An 18,822-nucleotide genomic window follows, 5' to 3' on the forward strand; every position below is an offset into this window, starting at 1 on the left:
CCCCGGCAGTGAAAACGGGCCGCCAGAGGGAGGCATGCCACACACCCCGCACCCCGTTTTGGGCCTAGGCCTCCCTAAAGCCTCCTGGGAGTGAAAATGGATTGTGGGGAGACTGTGTAGGACACACACACCCCGCACCCTGTTTTGGACCTAGTAGGTCTCCCTGCACTTACCTGGGAGCCAAAATCGGGCATGTGGGGACTCCTGGAAGGGGCGGGGCGGGGAAGGGAGGGGCCAGCCAGCACTTTAACACCCAGTTCGCCCGAACCAGTTGAATCCCACCACTGCTACTTTCTCAAAACACCATTTTAAAACAATTTCTCTCTCCTAACCTCTTAACATTGTTTTTTTTTTTTTTTTTGCAGATTTAAATCAAGTCCCCCCCAGTTGCCTCTGAAGGGGCCTGCAGGTCCTTGCAGATTTGTAAAAGATGATGGGCGTCGGGGTCCTGGCAGATCCGAAGGGAGACCTTTACAAGGACCTCGCGTTTCCGGCTAGCGACGGTTCTCTGTTTTTCAACTGTTCTACTCCGTTGGCCCAGTTCAAAGGAGAAATTTACTGGCTGAGACCTCAGGTTTGTTTTTTGAAAAAATCACGGTGGGTAAAACTCCTAGCAATTTCCTATCTGGACAGCTGCCGGAAAGAACGGTCCATATTTTAGAAAGCAGAAATGAAATGTGTGCCTGCAAAGATCTTCCAAAATACAGGTAATCCTCGATTTAGGACCGCAATTGAATCCAGGATTTTCTGTTGTTAAGCGAGACAGCGGTTAAGTGAATTTTGCCCCATTTTACGACCTTTCCTCCCACCGTTGTTAAGGGAATCATTGGGGTTGTTCAGTTAGTCACACGGTTGTTAAGTGAATCTGTTGAATTTGCTTGTCAGAAGGTCTCAAATTGGGGATAACGTGATACCAGGATCTTGCAACCGTCGTAAATATGAGTCACTTGTCAAGTGTTGGGATTTCGATCATGTGAATATGGGGGGGGAGGGTTTGCGGCAACGGTCGTAAGTGTGAAAAATGGTCATAAGTAGAGATGGTATTCAGCTGGTTCTGACCGGTTCGTGCAAACTGGTAGCGGAAATTTTGAGTAGTTTGGAGAACCGGCTGGCCCTGCCCGTCCCATCCCTCCTCACCCCACACCGAACTGGTGGTGAAATTATTTGAAACCCACCACTGGACATAAGTCACTTTTTTGCAGTGCTGTTTTAACTTTGAATGGTCACTGAATGAACTGTTGTAAAGTGAGGATTTCCTGTACGGCACAAAATGTTCAGGGGAAATTTTAAGTGCATTTGATTAAACATGGTGATAACCTTACTATTTACCAGAATTCAATCTTCCTAAAATATCCAGCTCAGGAAATTCCCCAACTGCACTGTACACATGTACAAACAACTTTCTCTCCAGCTGGAATGCTAGATCGATCTTGGTTCCCACTGTCATGCTTTGACTGGGTTAATTTCTTATTTAGTAGTTGAATAGTTCAACTGTGTACACACATCTTCACCTCTTGGCCAGCTTGTTTAAAAAAAAACCGCACGTTAGATGAGGAAAATACTCTTGGGAATGCAGTCGTGAGAGATGAGTTTAATTGTTATTTCGTTTATTTATAAAAAGTATGGACTGCCTCATTTTAAAGAGACATTGAGTGGTATATAAAAACAGTAGTATAGATACAGTGGAAGCCAGTGCAGTACAATAATACAATAACAATAAACCTTTCTTTACCCCAATAATAGTTGTCTAGAGTTACAGACGCTTGGAGTCAGGTGGCTTATACGAAGGGAGGGAGGAACGGAAAGAGACAGAGGAACAAGAGGGAAGAAGAAAAAAAGGAAGGAGAGGGAGGGAGGGAGAGAAGGAAGGAAAGGAAGAAGGAATGGAGAGAAGGAGGGAGAGAGAGAGGAAGGAAAGAAGAAAGGAAGGAGAGGGAGGGAGAGAATCAAGGAGATGAAGGAATGGAGGGAGGGAGGGAGGGAAAGAGGGACTGAGGAACAAGGGAGGGAGGAAAAAAAGGAAGGAGAGAGGGAGAAAAGAAAGTAAGGGAGGGAGAGCGAGAAGGAAGGAAAGAAAGAGGGAATGGCGAGAGAAGGAGAGAGAGGGAGGAAGGAAAGAAAAGAAGGAAGGAATGGAGGGAGGGAGGGAAAGAGGGACTGAGGAACAAGAGGGAGGAAGGAAAGAAGAAAGGAGGGAGAAAAAGGAAAAGAAGAGGGAGGGAGGGAGGCAGAGAAGGAAGAAAAGGAAGAGGGAATGGAGAGAAGGAGAGAGAGGGAGGAAAAGAGGGAGGAAGGAATGGAAGGAGAGAGAGAGAAGCAAGGGGAAGAAGCAGGAAAGGAAGGAAGGAAAGAAAGATATCGCAAAAATAGCATGTTTCCTTTCTAAATTCTCTTTGTCTTCCCCATCAGGAGATCTGCTCTTCGCCTCGCTTATTTTCAGACAATCAGCACGAATGGCAGGTCAAGCAAGGCATGCTGGGAGACTGCTGGTTTCTCTGTGCTTGTGCCGCTTTGCAGAAGAACAAATACCTGCTCACCAAGGTAAAGGCTCTCCTGCCACTCGGGGCGCAGGTCCCTCAGGAGCACGCGATTTCTAAGCGAAACCTATTGCCTCCGTTCGATTCTGTTTAACTATAATAACGGTTGCGTCCCTGCTGCACCCAAAGTCTCAGGGTGTCAGGCCTGAGGAATCTCCAGTTACATGAAATTATTCAAATTAAGCAGAAGTGTGCATTAAATGGAAGAAGAGGACATTAATTTTTGGGGAGCCAGAAGCAGATGGAGCAGGGTCTGCAACCTTTTGGGAGTAAGCACTGTTCTCACTGGCTTCCTCTCTTATCTAGGTGCATTTTCTCTCCCACGTAAAATTGGAAGTGACTTGGCGACGTTTCGACGAAGTCTCATTCGTCATCTTCAGGCTGGTGTTTACAGCTTTGTGCTCCTAGAAGCACGAAGCTGTAAACACCAGCCTGAAGATGACGAATGAGACTTCGTCGAAACGTCGCCAAGACACTTCCAATTTTACGTGGGAGAAAACCCGAACAACCCAAGACCTATATATGTGTGTGTGTTTGTGTGTGTAGGTCTTGGCATATTCGGGTCTTTTCCCGTGTAAGGTCGAGAGTATCTCGGCAAAGATACTCTCAACCTTACACGGGAAAAGACCCGAATATGCCAAGACCTACATACCTATACCCGTGAAAACCTACGAAAACAAATATATATGTGTGTGTGTGTGACCTTGGGGAGCTGGGGTGGGTGTGGCCAGGATAAGCGTGGCCAGCTCAACGTCACTCATATCGGGGCGCGTGTGGTGGCCCAAGTGCTCTGCCAGACGGCCTCTTGTAACCCTCTGCCAGTGAAAACGGAGCTTGGGAGAATCGCACGCGGCTCTTCCGAGCTCTGTTTTCACTGGCAGAGGCACTGCGGGCCGGTCTTTCACTGTTTCCAGGGCAGCCCCGTGGGCCAGATTTAAGCACCCCGTGGGCCGAATCCGGCCCCCGGGTCTTGAGTTTGACACCCCTAATCCAGCAGTGAAATGCTACCGGTTCGGTCCGGTTCAAAAAGGCTACTGGTTCACCGAACCAGTAGTAAAAAATGTAAAAAAAAAAAAAGTTCCGACGGTCAGATTTAAAAGCTTTTTAAAAAGGCTCTGACGATCACACGCCACAGCTGTGATTGTCAGAGTCTTTTCTTTTTTTACTTTTTAGGCATTTTTTTTTACTACCTGTTCTCCGGAACCGGTAGTAAAAAAATGCTTTAAAAAAATAAAAAAAGAGGCTCTGACGATCACAGCTGTGGCACGCGATTGTCAGAGCCTTTTTAAAAACCTTTTAAAGCATTTTCTTTTACTACCTATTCGCCCGAACAGGTAGTAAAAAAAATGCTTTTAAAAGGTTAAAAAAAGGCTCCGATGATTGCGCCCCACAGCTGACCAATCCCCCCCACGCGCTGTTCTACTTACCTTCCTTCCCATGCCTCCTTTTGGTGTGCACTGCGCATGCACCTCACATTTGGTGCGTGGTGTGCACTGTGCATGTGCGCACACAGTGTTTGGTGCGCAGCGTGCCGAACCGGTAGTAAACCAGTTCAGATTTCCCCAGCGCCCTGATCTACATGAACAGTGTGTTGTCCGGATACAGTTAATTTTGAAAAATGTTAATAGTAACAACAGTAATATTCATAGCATTGATAATAATCACATAATTATAATAGTATTTGCTTATCCATACTAATAAACCTTCATTGTATAATTAATCATTCTCTTAAACTTTTGAGTTTCTAACTTCTGTTTCTGTCAAGTAACCGTTGGTAAAACGAGTCCCATGTTAAAAAATATTCTGTTTCTTCTTTCTCCTTTATTCTGAGTGTTAATCTATCTATCTCTGCGCATTTTAATATATGTATATTTTATTACACTTTTAGATGTAGGGATTTCTTCATTTTTCCACCGTTGTGAAAAACCTTATGTACGTGCATTTTCAAATACCCTTTGCCTCCATAAGGGCTAGAACCATGATGGCGAACCTATGGCACATGCCACAGGTGGCACGCGTAGCCATATCAGTGGGCACGGAAGCTCAGCTCCAGTGCACATCAGCGGCCACTGGCCAGCTGATTTTCGGGCCTTCTTGGTCCACCAGAAATAGGGAAACAGGCTGTTTCCTGCCTCCAGAGGGCCTGGGTGGTGGTGGGGAAGGCCCGTTTTTCTCTCTTACCTGGCACCGGAGCCTCTCTAGGAGTCTGGGGGGGGGTGTGGAAAACTGCCTTTCCCACCCCTTTCCAGGCCCTCCGGAGGCCAGAAACGGCTCATTTACTAACTTCCGGTTGGACAAGAAGTGACGTTTTTTTGGCTGTCCCCAGCCCCCAGAGCCTCTCTAGGAGTCTCTGGAGGCTGGGGACAGCCAAAAAACATTGGTAAACGGTCTGTTTCTGGCCTCCGGAGGGCCTCCAGGGAAATGGGGAAGGCCATTTTGCACCCTCCCAGACTCATAGAGAGGCTCTGGAGACAGGTTAGAGAGAAAAACAGACCTACCAGGTGTGTAGGAGGAAAAGGGGGGAAAGAGTCGTGTGCGCATGCGCAGGGATGGGGCACATAGAATTATGGGTGTGGGCACACACGCGCATGACACACACACCCTTCCTGGCACGCGATGGCAAAAAGGTTAGCCATCACTGGGCTAGAATCTTGGGATATCCAGAAAGGTTGTTCTGTCCTCCTTCGCCTCCGTCCGAGTGATGGCTTAATTAGCTGGCACTATCAGCTCTGGCAGCAAAATAGCCAGCGTCTGCCAAGTGTCTCTGTTATCTCCCTCGATGCCGATGAGTCACCCAGGAACAAACTTCAGCTCTTATTTAATCGGTTGATTTGCCTGCTACGAAAAGGCACAGCAGCTCTGGCTGCGTTTTATATCCTGTGGGGTGTGGCTCCATGACTCAGCACTTCCTAGGCCTGCCCCACCCCTGCTTCTGTTGTTCCCTCCTCCCCTGCCTATGAAACCTAGGGTCCAACCAAGCCTGACTGCCATCAGCTGGGTCTGAAGGCATGGCCTGGGTGGGGAAGAGTCAGGGGACGGAGGCCTCGTTATTTCTTCCACCTGGCCTGCCTCTGGCTCTTGGAGCTGAGCCAGGGAAACCGGTGCTCCCGAGGTAAGTCCTGACGGCCCTTCCCCCTCACTTTCCAAGTTACTTTCTGGCAGGAGGGGGGGCGCAGACACAACATTAAGTAACCAATCTAGGAAACTGACGGCTGTTTCGACCAGTTGCATTCGTAGCATTGAGTGATTCTTCTCTTATCGCAGGTGATACCTCCAGGCCAGCCCAGTTGGAAGGATGAGAAATACCGCGCTGCTTCACTTGTCGTATCTGGCAGTTTGGCCACTGGGTAGAGGTGACCATCGATGATCGGCTGCCTTGTCTGGGGGGCAAGCTCTGTTTCTCCCAGTGCCAGACGGAAGACGTATTTTGGCTTCCCCTGCTGGAGAAAGCTTATGCCAAGTATGTGATGGGCATGGCCACTCGGGTTACAGGTGGTCCTCAACTTACAACCACCAGAAACCTCCAAATTTTCCACTGCTTTTAGTTTTACCCAGTGGTGAAATGTAAAATTTGTTACTACCAGTTCTGTGGGCGTGGCTGTGGGGTGTGGCTCCATGACTCAGCACTTCCTAGGCCTGCCCCACCCCTGCTTCTGTTGTTCCCTCCTCCCCTGCCTATGAAACCTAGGGTCCAACCAAGCCTGACTGCCATCAGCTGGGTCTGAAGGCATGGCCTGGGTGGGGAAGAGTCAGGGGACGGAGGCCTCGTTATTTCTTCCACCTGGCCTGCCTCTGGCTCTTGGAGCTGAGCCAGGGAAACCGGTGCTCCCGAGGTAAGTCCTGACGGCCCTTCCCCCTCACTTTCCAAGTTACTTTCTGGCAGGAGGGGGGGCGCAGACACAACATTAAGTAACCAATCTAGGAAACTGACGGCTGTTTCGACCAGTTGCATTCGTAGCATTGAGTGATTCTTCTCTTATCGCAGGTGATACCTCCAGGCCAGCCCAGTTGGAAGGATGAGAAATACCGCGGCTGCTTCACTTGTCGTATCTGGCAGTTTGGCCACTGGGTAGAGGTGACCATCGATGATCGGCTGCCTTGTCTGGGGGGCAAGCTCTGTTTCTCCCAGTGCCAGACGGAAGACGTATTTTGGCTTCCCCTGCTGGAGAAAGCTTATGCCAAGTATGTGATGGGCATGGCCACTCGGGTTACAGGTGGTCCTCAACTTACAACCACCAGAAACCTCCAAATTTTCCACTGCTTTTAGTTTTACCCAGTGGTGAAATGTAAAATTTGTTACTACCGGTTCTGTGGGCGTGGCTTCGTGGGTGTGTGTGTAATGTGACTGGGTGGGCATGCCCAACTTTTTTTTTTTTTTTACTTTTAAAAGCGTTTTTCGGCTGAAGAGGTTGTAGAAAAAATGCTTTTAAAAGGCTCCTCTTTTTTTTCTTTTTTTCTTTTTTATTTGAATTTATATCCCGCCCTTCTCTGAAGACTCAGGGCGGCTTACAATGTGTTAAGCAATAGTCTTCATCCATTTGTATATTGTATACAAAGTCAACTTTTATTGCCCCCAACAATCTGGGTCCTCATTTTACCTACCTTATAAAGAATAGAATAGAATAGAATAGAATAGAATAGAATAGAATAGAATAGAATAGAATAGAATAGAATAGAATAGAATTTTTATTGGCCAAGTGTGATTGGACACACAAGGAATTTGTCTTGGTGCATATGCTCTCAGTGTACATAAAAGAAAAGATACGTTCATCAAGGTACAACATTTACAACACAATTGATGATCAATATATCAATATAAATCATAAGGATTGCCAGCAACAAGTTATAGTCATACAGTCATAAGTGGAAAGAGATTGGTGATGGGAACTATGAGAAGATTAATAGTAGTGCAGATTCAGTAAATAGTTTGACAGTGTTGATGGAATTATTTGTTTAGCAGAGTGATGGCATTCAGGAAAAAACTGTTCTCGTGTCTAGTTGTTCTGGTGTGCAGTGCTCTATAGCGTCGTTTTGAGGGTAGGAGTTGAAACAGTTTATGTCCAGGATGCGAGGGGTCTGTAAATATTTTCACGGCCCTCTTCTTGATTCGTGCAGTATACAGGTCCTCAATGGAAGGCAGGTTGGTAGCAATTATTTTTTCTGCAGTTCTAATTATCCTCTGAAGTCTGTGTTTTTCTTGTTGGGTTGCAGAACCGAACCAGACAGTTATAGAGGTGCAAATGACAGACTCAATAATTCCTCTGTAGAACTGAATCAGCAGCTCCTTGGGCAGTTTGAGCTTACTGAGTTGGTGCAGAAAGAACATTCTTTGTTGTCCTTTTTTAATGATGTTTTTGATGTTAGCTGTCCATTTTAGATCTTGCGATATGATAGAACCTAGAAATTTGAAGGTTTCTACTGTTGATACTGTGTTGTCAAGTATTGTGAGAGGTGGAAGTATGGAAGGGTTTCTCCTAAAGTCTACCACCATTTCTACGGTTTTGAGTGTGTTCAGTTCCAGATTGTTTTGGTTGCACCACAAGGCTAGTCGTTCGACCTCTTGTCTATATGCGGATTCGTCATTGTCTCGAATGAGACCAATCACTGTTGTGTCATCTGCGAACTTCAGTAGCTTAACAGATGGATCATTGGAGATGCAGTCATTGGTATACAGAGAGAAGAGAAGTGGGGAGAGCACACAGCCTTGGGGGGCCCCTGTGCTAATTGTACAGGTATTTGATGTGATCTTGCTTAGCTTCACCTGCTGCTTCCTGTTTGTTAGGAAGCTTGTGATCCACTTACAAGTCTGTTCCGGTACCTGTAGCTGGTTTAGCTTAGTTAGAAGAATGTCTGGAATGATGGTATTGAATGCTGAACTAAAGTCTACAAAAAGGACCCTTGCATAGGTCTTTGGAGACTCAAGATGCTGTAGGATGTAGTGCAGAGCTGAGTCAAGGCTGAGTCAACCTTGGGCTGGTGGGACTTGAACTTGCAGTAATTGCAAGCAGCTGTGTTAATAACAGACAGACAGTCTGCTGAGCCACCAGAGGCTCTGATGATCTCAGCTGAGTTGCCTGATCGTCAGAGGCTTTTCTTTTCTTTTAAACACATTTTTTTTGTCTTTAAAAGAAAAAAAAGCCTCTGACTATCAGGCAACTCAGCTGGGATCACCAGAGGAGCCTTTTAAAAGCATTTTTTAACAACCTCTTTGGCCGAAGAGGTTGTAAAAAATGTGCTTTTAAAGGGTTCTGACGATCGCAGCTGAGCCACGCGATCATCAGAGGCTTTTTTTTTTTTTTACTTTTAAAAGCATTTTTTTGGCTGAAGAAAAAATGCTTTTAAAAGTAAAAAAAAAAAAAACTTCTGATGATCCTGCGGCTCAGCTGGGCATGGGGACGGGGGCAGGGATTTTTGCTACCGGTTCTCCGAACCACCCGCCTCCATTGCTGCCGGATCAGGCGATCCGGTCCGAACCGAACTGGGAGCATTTCACCCCTGGTTTTACCCCATTTTATGACTTTTCTTACCATAATTGGTTCAGTGAATTGCTGCAGTTGTTAGATTAGTAACACAGTCTTTAAGCGAACCTGCCTTCCCCATTGACTTGGTTGGATAGAAGCTGATCACCATAGCCGTTAAGTGACCTTTTTAACGATGGTTGCAGTGTCCTGGGGATCATGTGATCCCCTTTTGTGACCTTCTGACAAAACAAAGTCAACAAGGAAGGCATATTCACTTCACAGCCGTGTTACTAACTTAACAACTGCAGTAACAATTGTGGCAAGAATGGTCATAAAATGAGACAAAAACAAATCTCTGTTAGCAATAGAAATTTTGGGATCAGTTGTGGTCATAAATCGAGGACTACCTGTGCAGTCCAAGAAAATAAGTGGTTAGGGTCCCTTTTCAGCTGCTTGACTTGTCGACATTCCTGCTGTGGGCTAAGCTGTCTCTTATCTGAGAGGCTTGGTTGCACAGTGGTGAGAATCCAGTAATCCAGGCTCACTCTGCCCACTGCCAGGACTTCGATTCTGACCGGCTCAAGGTTGACTCAGTTTTCCATCCTTCCCAGATCAGTAAAATGAAAACCCAGTGTTGTGACCCAGGTTCCTGGACCAGGACTCCTGGACTCGGATGATTCAGAAAGTGAGGGAGAAGACCTGGCAAGCCCTGCTTCTCTTGGGCCCTCTCCCTCCCTGGCACCCACTCAAAGGGAGGAGGAGGGGCCGGCAAGGCCTGATTCTCTCGAGCCTTCTTCTGATTTGGCAACACCCCAAGAACAGTTTTGGAGTGATGCAAGACTGCGCAGACATGACCGGCGCGCGCAGCAGAAGCAGCGTTGGGATAAAGCCAAGTAATGATTGTCATGCAGTGACATCTGCAGAGACTATAAATAGGAGGCGGGACTTCCTGGTTTTTTGTCTTGGACAAAGCAATGAATTTGCGCAGGCAAACTGTATCAATGGAGGGAAGAATATATTCGTGAGTAATTCTGGCCTTATCTATAACTTCCTTGTTATCTCCAGAAACTTGGCAGGCCCGTGGGTAGACGTGGCCAGGACATTTATCTATGTAAATAAAGTAGAAGAGGAGGCCTTTGACTGACTCTTTGTTGGGAGTATTGTGGGAGGGAAACAGAATACCCTGATTGTTGGGAGGCAAGAGGCTGGCTTTGAAATAAAAGCTTCCAGTCTTTACAAATATTTGATTAATAGTAGTAGAGCGGTGGTGATGCAGTGGTTAGAATGTAGTATTGCAGGCAAACTCTGCCCGCTGCCAGCGGTTCAATTCTGACCGGCTCAAGATTGACTTCCATCCTGTTCTGTCCTCCCTCGCCTCCGTCCAAGTGATGGCTTAATTAGCCGGCACTATCAGCTCTGGCAGCAGAATAGCCAGCATCTGCCAAGAGCCTCCGTTATCTTCCACGGCGCTGGTGAGTCACCTAGAAACAAACTTTAGCTCTTAATCAGTGGATTTATTTATTATTTATTTATTTATTTTTCAAATTTATATACCGCCCTATCTCCCTAAGGACTCAGGGCGGTTCACAGGCTGTTAAAATACATATAAATACAGATTAAAAAACAACAATTAAAAAACTTATTCTATTGCCGAATTTAAAAAACAATATAAATAATAAAAAAACCCTTAAAACCAATAACTTTAAAATCTAATCCAGTCCCGCGCAGATGAATAAGTGCGTTTTAAGCTCGCGACGAAAGGTTCGGAAGTCCGGAAGTTGACAAAGTCCTGGAGTCCTTATTTGCCTGTTACAAAGAGACACAGCAGCTCTCTCTGCCTTTTAAATCCTGTGGGGTATAGCTCCATGACTCAGCACTTCCTAGGCCTGCCCCACCCCTGCTTCTGTTGTTCCCACCTCTCCTGCCTACGAAACCTAGGGTCCAGCCAGGCCTGATTGCCATCAGCTGGGTCTGGAGGCATGGCCTGTGGGGAAAGAGACAGGGGACTGAGGCCTCGTTATCTCTTCCACCTGGCCTGTTTCTGGCTTCTGGAGCTGAGCCAGGGAAGCTGATGCTCCCGAGGTAAGTCCTGATGGCCCTTCCCCCTCACTTTCCAAGTCACTTTCTGGCAGCAGGGCCGGCTCCGGGGGGGGGCGCAGACACAACACGTCCTTTCGAGGTCGATAAAATGAAGACCCAGATCGTTGGGGGGGCAATATGCTGACTCTGTAAACCCCATAGAGAGGGCTATAAAACACTATGAAGCGGTATATAAGTCTGTTGCTATCTGATTTTTCCCTTGGCTTGTCCCCCGCCGCCCAAGGTCATCCCCAACTACCATGACAACTGTGTAATCCTACAGATAACAGGCAGTCCCCAACTTACAGCAGTTCATTTAGTGACCATTCAAACCTACAACAGCCCTGAAAAAGGTCGACTTACGACCATTTTTTCACACTTATTACCGTTGCAGCATCCCCGTGGTCATGTGATTTACAGTTGGCTGCTTGACAACTGACTCATGTTTATGATGGTTGCAGCATCCCGGAGTCACGTGATCCCCTTTTGCGACCTTCTGAAGAGGAAATTCAATGGGGAAGCCCGATTCACTTAACAACCGCGTTCCTAATTTAAGAACGGCATTGATTCACTTAACACACGTGGTGAGGCACAGTAGTAAAACGGAGCAAACCCACTTAACAAATCCCTCGCTGAGCAACAGACACGTTGGGCTCCATTGTGTCGTGTCCCACTCCTCCGCTGACGGCCGGGTCAGGGAAATCCGAATCAGGCGTGCCTCTGCAGCTCTGCCAAAGTCCTAGCAAAGTCCTCAGGGCAGGCAGGAGACCAGAAAGTGACTTCAGCAAGATATGTTCGACTTTGCCTGACTCAGAGACTGCCAGAAAGCAGATCCTTTATATAGGCCATGGGGTGTGGCTCCATGACTCAGCACTTATCCAGGCCTGCCCCTCCCTTCCTTCTGTTGCCTCCGCCTATCAAGTCTTCTGACGCGAGGGTCACTCCAGTCGGCAGCTGTTGGTAATTGACCTCCCTCAGGCTCACATGCCGTGGGGGAGGGGGAGGGGTCTAGTTGCTCCGTTTGCCTGGGCATGGAGCCAGAGCTGGGGGCTGGAGGTACTTCCTCCTCAGCCTGTCTGAGCATGGAGCCAGAGCTGGGGGCTGGAGGTATACTAGGACATTTCTCAGCGTTCGGAAGCAGATAAGAAGGCCCCGGCTGCAGTGAAAGCGGGCGAGACACAACACATTGCGGTCGTACATTGAGGACTAGCTGTGTTTGGATCTTTCTGCTTTCAGGGTTCATGGGTCTTATGAACAGCTCTGGGCAGGACAGGTAGCCGATGCCCTTGTTGATCTGACCGGAGGCCTTGCGGAACGCTGGTCGCTGAAAGACCTGAGCCAAAATCCTGAACGGGAGCGGGCCGGCAAAGTCTTGGAGAAAACGGTGTTCAGACGGTTGATGAACCTGAAGGAGAAATGTGTCATGAGCTGTTCCGTCTTCAGTTCACGGCAAGGTAGGGGAAGGGGAGAATTTGTTAGTCCTCGTCGTTAGTCCTGCGGAAAGTTTCATATCGAAATATATTTCATCCCGTATTACCAGGGGTGTCAATTTCACTGGGGGGGCCGCATCAGGATTACGGGCATAGCTGACTGGGTGGGCGTGGCCAGATTGACGCCACTCACTGGGCATGGCTGACTGGGTGGGTGTTACCAGCTTCACACCACTCCCCAAACTGCTGGCATGTTTCCCATGTTTCCTCTTTGCATTGGGTAGACCGGGTCGACACCACGCTTGGTCGATGTTTCCTCTTCTCATTGGGTAGACTGGGCCAAAGTGACATGGGTAGACTGGGAGAAACAACGCAGGTAGATTGGGCCGAAGCGACGTGGGTAGACTGAGAGAGATGACACGGGTAGAATGAGTCGAAGCGACATGGGTAAACTGGAGAAATGACACGGGTAAACTGGGCCGAAGCGACGTGGGTAGACTGGGAGAAACGATGCGGGTAGACTGGGCCGAAGCGACATGGGTAGACTGGGAGAAACGACGCGGGTAGACTGAGCTGAAGCGACATGGGTAGACTGGGAGAAACGATGCGGGTAGACTGGGCCGAAGCGACATAGACTGGGAGAAACAACGCAGGTAGACTGGGCCAAAGTGACGTGGTTAGACTGGGAGAGACGACGCGGGAAGAATGAGCCGAAGCGACATGGGTAAACTGGAGAAACAACGCAGGTAGACTGGGTCGAAAAAACATGGGTAGACTGGGAGTAATGACGTGGGTAGACTGGGCCAAAGCAACATGGGCCGGCCCCTTTACATTTTCCAGGACGGCCCCGCAGGCCGGATCCAGCCACATCGGACCCGGACTAAGTTTATTACTACCTACTTGGGCCTGGGTCTCCACAACATGTGGAGACCACCATCCTTGAAGCCACTCCCCCATCTTTGAAGCCCTTCCCACCACCCTCACCTAGCTTCCCAGGAGCTGCTGGGATTTAAGCTTTTATGGTGGCTACCATGTTATCTCTTTTCTGCACTCCAGGGACCAGCCAGCTGGGAGAGTTCCACGCCTTCATTGTGGTTGACATGCAGGATCTTTCCAAAGTGTCCAGGAAAGAGACCATCCTGCTGCGGATCCGGAATCCCTGGGGGAGGCGTTGCTGGAAAGGCCCTTGGAGGGAAGGGTGAGTGGGGCATATGTTGACTCCAGCATCTACAATAATGTTTCTGTCAGACCGGCCGCTACTTAAACCTCTAAGTGAAAACAATACTTTACTCCATTCGTTGGGAAAGGAATACCGTATTTTTCGGAGTATAAGACGCACCTTTTTCCCTCCAAAAAGAGGGTGAAAATCTGGACGCGTCTTATACTCTGAATGTAGCCCCGCCCAGCTTCTCAAGAGGTTTCAGAGGCTGAAAAAAACATCAGAAATGGAGCTTCAGAAACGAAGCCCCCAAACAGAGCTTCAGAAAAGAAGCCCCCAAACAGAGCTTCAGAAAAAAAGCCCCAAAACAGAGCTTCAGTAAAAAAGCCCCCAAACAGAGCTTTCGGAAAAAAGCCCCCAAACAGAGCTTCAGAAAAGAAGCCCCCAAACAGAGCTTCAGAAAAAAAGCCTCCAAACAGAGCTTCAGAAAAGAAGCCCCCAAACAGAACTTCAGAAAAAAAGCCTCCAAACAGAGCTTCAGTAAAAAAGCCCCCAAACAGAACTTCAGAAAAAAAGCCCCCAAACAGAGCTTCAGAGGCTTTTTTTCTGAAGCTTTGTTTCAGAGAGCTTCAACTTCCGGAGTTTCAGAGGCAGAAAAAAAAGCAAAAAAAAAAAAGCAAGGCACAGAGCTCACAACCAAAGAACCTGTTGCTAAAATTCACCTCTGAGAACAGCTGATTGGGGGTATTCCGGGAGGCCAATCCACTTGCCAATCAGCCCTCTTCTTATTTTCCTCCCCAAAAACTAAGCTGCGTCTTATACTCTGAAAAATATGATACTTTTATTAGAAGTCAAGTGTATTGCAATCGAGCATAGCCAGAACTGAGAATCGCATGCCAAAATCCGTAAGTTCCCTCCCCTATATGCCTGCCATCTCTAACACCTCCCCCAGTCCACCATGACCAATCAAGTCCAAACAAGATGTTTTCAGAACGATCACTCCAAGCGTAAATTGATATACAGCTGCTTTCTTCTCCCAGCCGGGTGACCTTGAGGCAGCATCTCGGGGAGATACGGAAGTTACTTTCATTTTCCCCCAAGCATCCCTTCACATATCCACTTTCCCCAGAGTTCATGGAAGATTGCTCATGATGGTAGCGCATGGACAGCGCAAGCAAGCATAAACTGTCAGCTGGCAGTTGCTCAATTTTGGCTAGTTTAAAGCGCATGGACTTCAAATCCCAGAATTCCCTATCCCGCATGTATGGAGTTCACTTCCCAGGATTCCCCAAACAGCACGTATGGACTTCAACGGGTTTATTTTATTCACTTTGTTGTCAGTTTTAATGGTTTAAAATTCAATTTGTCTAATGTTTTTAACCTTTTAAATTGTTTTATACTGTTTGTTTATTTATTTATTTACTTGTTGAATTTATTTGCTGCCCATCTCATAACGAACGACGATGGATAGCTTCTGGATGACTCTGGAATATTGATGGCAATGTACAATATTTAGGGCATTGTACAATATTTATTAAAAGGGACGCGGTGGCTCAACGGCTAAGACGCTGAGCTTGTCGATTAGAAAGGTCGGCAGTTCAGCGGTTCGAATCCCTAGTGCTGCCGCGTAACGGGATGAGCTCCCATGACTTGTCCCAGCTTCTGCCAACCTAGCAGTTCGAAAGCACGTAAAAAATGCAAGTAGAAAAAATAGGGACCACCTTTGGTGGGAAGATAACAGCGTTCCGTGCTCCTTTGGTATTTAATCATGCCAGCCACATGACCACGGAGACATCTTCGGACAGCGCTGGCTCTTCGGCTTTGAAATGGAGATGAGCACCGCCCCCTAGAGTCAGGAACGACTAGCACGTATGTGCAAGGAGAACCTTTACCTTTATAATCTGGTTTTCCCAGATGTGCCAGTTTACCTATCCTAGTAAATAGAACTTTGAAAGATACTTGCTTCGGAGTTTTTACTTGGAGTTGGGGGGGTTTTCTGGAACGCTGACAATTTATGGTATTGTAAGCTGCCAAAACCAGTTACCTTTTGTAACCGTATTAATATTCACTGTGATTTCTGGTCTTCAGAGGGCCTGGATGGAATCAATTGGATCCGGTGGTGGGCGCTGAACTTTTATCCCAGCTGCAGGAGGGAGACTTTTGGGCTGAAGAAGAGGAATTTTTCATGGAATTTGATGAGGTCATCACCGGATATCCTGTCACAGAAGAAGGACAGCTTCAGAGCCTTTACACTGGTATGCGGTGCCAGAAAAAAAGCCAGTTTTTAAAAGAAAAGACCTTTTTTTGCAAAATGCAAGTACGGATAGTCGGTTTGGATTCTCCGTCATCCAGATCGTGGTTGTCCCAAAGGTGCTTTAATGACCCTCTAAAAAGATGCAAATGACCAGCTGTCTGCAAGGAATATAATGTCGTGTCCCACTCCTCCGCTGACGGCCGGGTCAGGAAAATCCGAATCAGGCGTGCCTCTGCAGCTCTGCCAAAGTCCTAGCAAAGTCCTCAGGGCAGGCAGGAGACCAGAAAGTGACTTCAGCAAGATATGTTTAGACTTTGCCTGACTCAGAGAATGCCAGAAAGCAGATCCTTTATATAGGCCATGGGGTGTGGCTCCATGACTCAGCACTTATCCAGGCCTGCCCCTCCCTTCCTTCTGTTGCCTCCGCCTATCAAGTCTTCTGACGCGAGGGTCACTCCAGTCTGCAGCTGTTGGTAATTGACCTCCCTCAGGCTCACATGCTGTGGAGGAGGGGGAGGGGTCTAGTTGCTCCGTTTGCCTGGGCATGGAGCCAGAGCTGGGGGCTGGAGGTATTTCTTCCTCTTCAGCCTGTCTGGGCATGGAGCCAGGGCTGGGGCTGGGAGGCATACTAGAACATTCCTCCGTGTTCGGAAGCAGATAAGAAGGCCCCGGCTGTGGTGAGATTGGGCGAGACACAACATATAAATCCTTCCATTCTCCACCATCCTGTCAGAGCTGAAGAAGCTCCTTGGATGAGAAGCGAAACGTCTTCAAAAGAAAAAACAAGAAAGTCCAGTTCAGGCCTGAAGAAGCACCTTTGGGACACCAGTACAGATAATCCTTTTTTTAAAAAAATTTGCATTTATATCCCGCCCTTCTCCGAAGACTCAGGGCGGCTTACACTATGTCAAGCAATAGTCTTCATCCATTTGTATATTATATACAAAGTCAACTTTTATTCCCCCCAACAATCTGGGTCCTCATTTTACCTACCTTATAAAGGATGGAAGGCTGAGTCAACCTTGGGCCTGGTGGGACTCGAACCTGCAGTAATTGCAAGCAGCTGCTGTTAATAACAGACTGCATTAGTCTGTAGAGCCACCAGGAGGCCCTTGTATCCTTGACATACAACAGTTTGTTTAGTGACTGTTCAAAGTTGCAACCGTACTGAAAAAAGTGACTTATGACCGTTTTTCACGCTTCACAACCGTTGCAGCCTTCCCCGTGGTCACACGATCCAAATTCGGACGCTCGGACGCCGGTTCATAGGGATGATGTCTGCAGTGTCCCAGGGTCACTCGATCCCCTTTTGCGACCTTCTGAATGAGGAAGCCAGGTTCACTTAAACCACCGTGTCACTCATTTAACAATCCCGCTTAATAGATTAACAAGATGAACAGAGTTGGGAAGGGACCTTGCAGGTCATCTAGTCCAACCTCTCCCTGCCCAAGCAGGAAACCCTACACCGTTTCTGACAAATGGCAGTCCAGTCTCTTCTTGAAAGCCTCCAGGGATGAAGCTCCCACAACTTCTGAAGGCAACTTTTGTTCCATGGGTTGATTGTTCTCACTGTCAGGAAATTCCTCCTCATTTCTAGGTTGAATGTCTCCCTGATCAGTTTCCATTCATTATTTTTTGTCTGGCCTTCAGGTGCTTTGGAAAATAGCTTGACCCCCTTCCTCTCTGTGGCAGCCCCTCAAATATTGGAAGATGCTATGTTTTTCTTTCTTTCTTTCTTTCTTTCTTTCTTTCTTTCTTTCTTTCTTTCTTTCTTTCTTTTCTTCCTTCCTTCCTTCCTTCCTTCCTTCCTTCCTGTCTGTCTGTCGTTCTGTCTGTCTGTCTTTCTGTCTTTCCTTCCCTCTTTTTTCTTTCCTTCCTTCCCTCCCTTCAACTTCCCTCCCTCCTTTCCTCCCTTTTGCTTTGGAAAACAGCTTGACCCCCTTCCTCCTCTCTGTGGCAGCCCCTCAAATATTGGAAGATGCTATCCTGTCTCCCCTGGTCCTTCTCTTCACTAGACTACCCATGTCTTCTGTCCATCCATGGTTCACTCAGATGTTTCTCTTTTCTTTTTTCTTTCTTTCTTTTCTTCCTTCCTTCCTGTCTTTCCTTCCCTTCCCTTCCCTCTTTCTTTCTTTCCTTCCTTCCCTCCCTTCAACTTCCCTCCCTCCCTCCTCCCTCCTTTCCTCCCTTCCTTTTGCTTTGGAAAACAGCTTGACCCCCTTCCTCTCTGTGGCAGCTCCTCAAGTATTGGAAGATGCTCTCCTGTCTCCCCTGGTCCTTCTCTTCACTAGACTAGTCATGTCTTCTGTCCATCCATGGTTCACTCAGATGTTTCTCTTTTCTTTTTTCTTTCTTTCTTTTCTTCCTTCTTTCCTGTCTTTCTTTCTTTCTTTCTTTCTTTCTTCCTTCCTTCCTTCCTTCCTTCCTTCCTTCCTTCCTTCCTTCCTTCCTTCCTTCCTTCCTTCCTTCCTTCCTGTCTTTCCTTCCCTTCCCTCTTTCTTTCTTTCCTTCCTTTCCTCCCTTCCACTTCCCTCCCTCCCTCCTTCCTTTTGCTCTGGAAAACAGTTTGACCTCCTTCCTCTCTGTGGCAGCCCCTCAAATATTGGAAGATGCTCTCCTATCTTCCCTGGTCCTTCTCTTCACTAGATTAGCCATGTCTTCTGTCCATCCATGGTTCACTCAGATGCCTTTCTTTCTTTCTTTCTTTCTTTCTTTCTTTCTTTCTTTCTTTCTTTCTTTCTTTCTTTCTTTCCTTCCTTCCTTCCTTCCTTTCCTTCCTTCCTTCCTTCCTTCCTTCCTTCCTTCCTTCCCTCCCTTCCACTTCCTTTCCTCCCTCCTCCCTCCCTCCCTTCCTTCCTTCCTTTTGCTCTGGAAAACAGCTTGACCTCCTTCCTCTCTGTGG

General features: G+C 47.4%; 1 protein-coding gene across 3 annotated transcripts in view; it reads left to right on the forward strand.

Moving 5' to 3' along the window:
• Positions 1–18,822, forward strand: part of CAPN10 (calpain 10) — a 49,335-nt gene that overhangs the window by 9,952 nt on the left and 20,561 nt on the right. For all 3 annotated transcript variants that reach the window (XM_058188825.1, XM_058188827.1, XM_058188828.1), the window contains 6 exons: positions 366–574; positions 2,410–2,541; positions 6,523–6,719; positions 12,314–12,531; positions 13,564–13,705; positions 15,755–15,921. In XM_058188825.1, the coding sequence (XP_058044808.1) occupies positions 431–574; positions 2,410–2,541; positions 6,523–6,719; positions 12,314–12,531; positions 13,564–13,705; positions 15,755–15,921 (1,000 nt within the window). In that variant the 5' untranslated portion in view covers positions 366–430. The remainder of the gene's footprint in view (positions 1–365; positions 575–2,409; positions 2,542–6,522; positions 6,720–12,313; positions 12,532–13,563; positions 13,706–15,754; positions 15,922–18,822) is intronic.

The sequence above is a fragment of the Ahaetulla prasina genome, chromosome 6 (assembly GCF_028640845.1).
Source record: "Ahaetulla prasina isolate Xishuangbanna chromosome 6, ASM2864084v1, whole genome shotgun sequence".
Classification (NCBI taxonomy): Eukaryota; Metazoa; Chordata; class Lepidosauria; order Squamata; family Colubridae; genus Ahaetulla; species Ahaetulla prasina.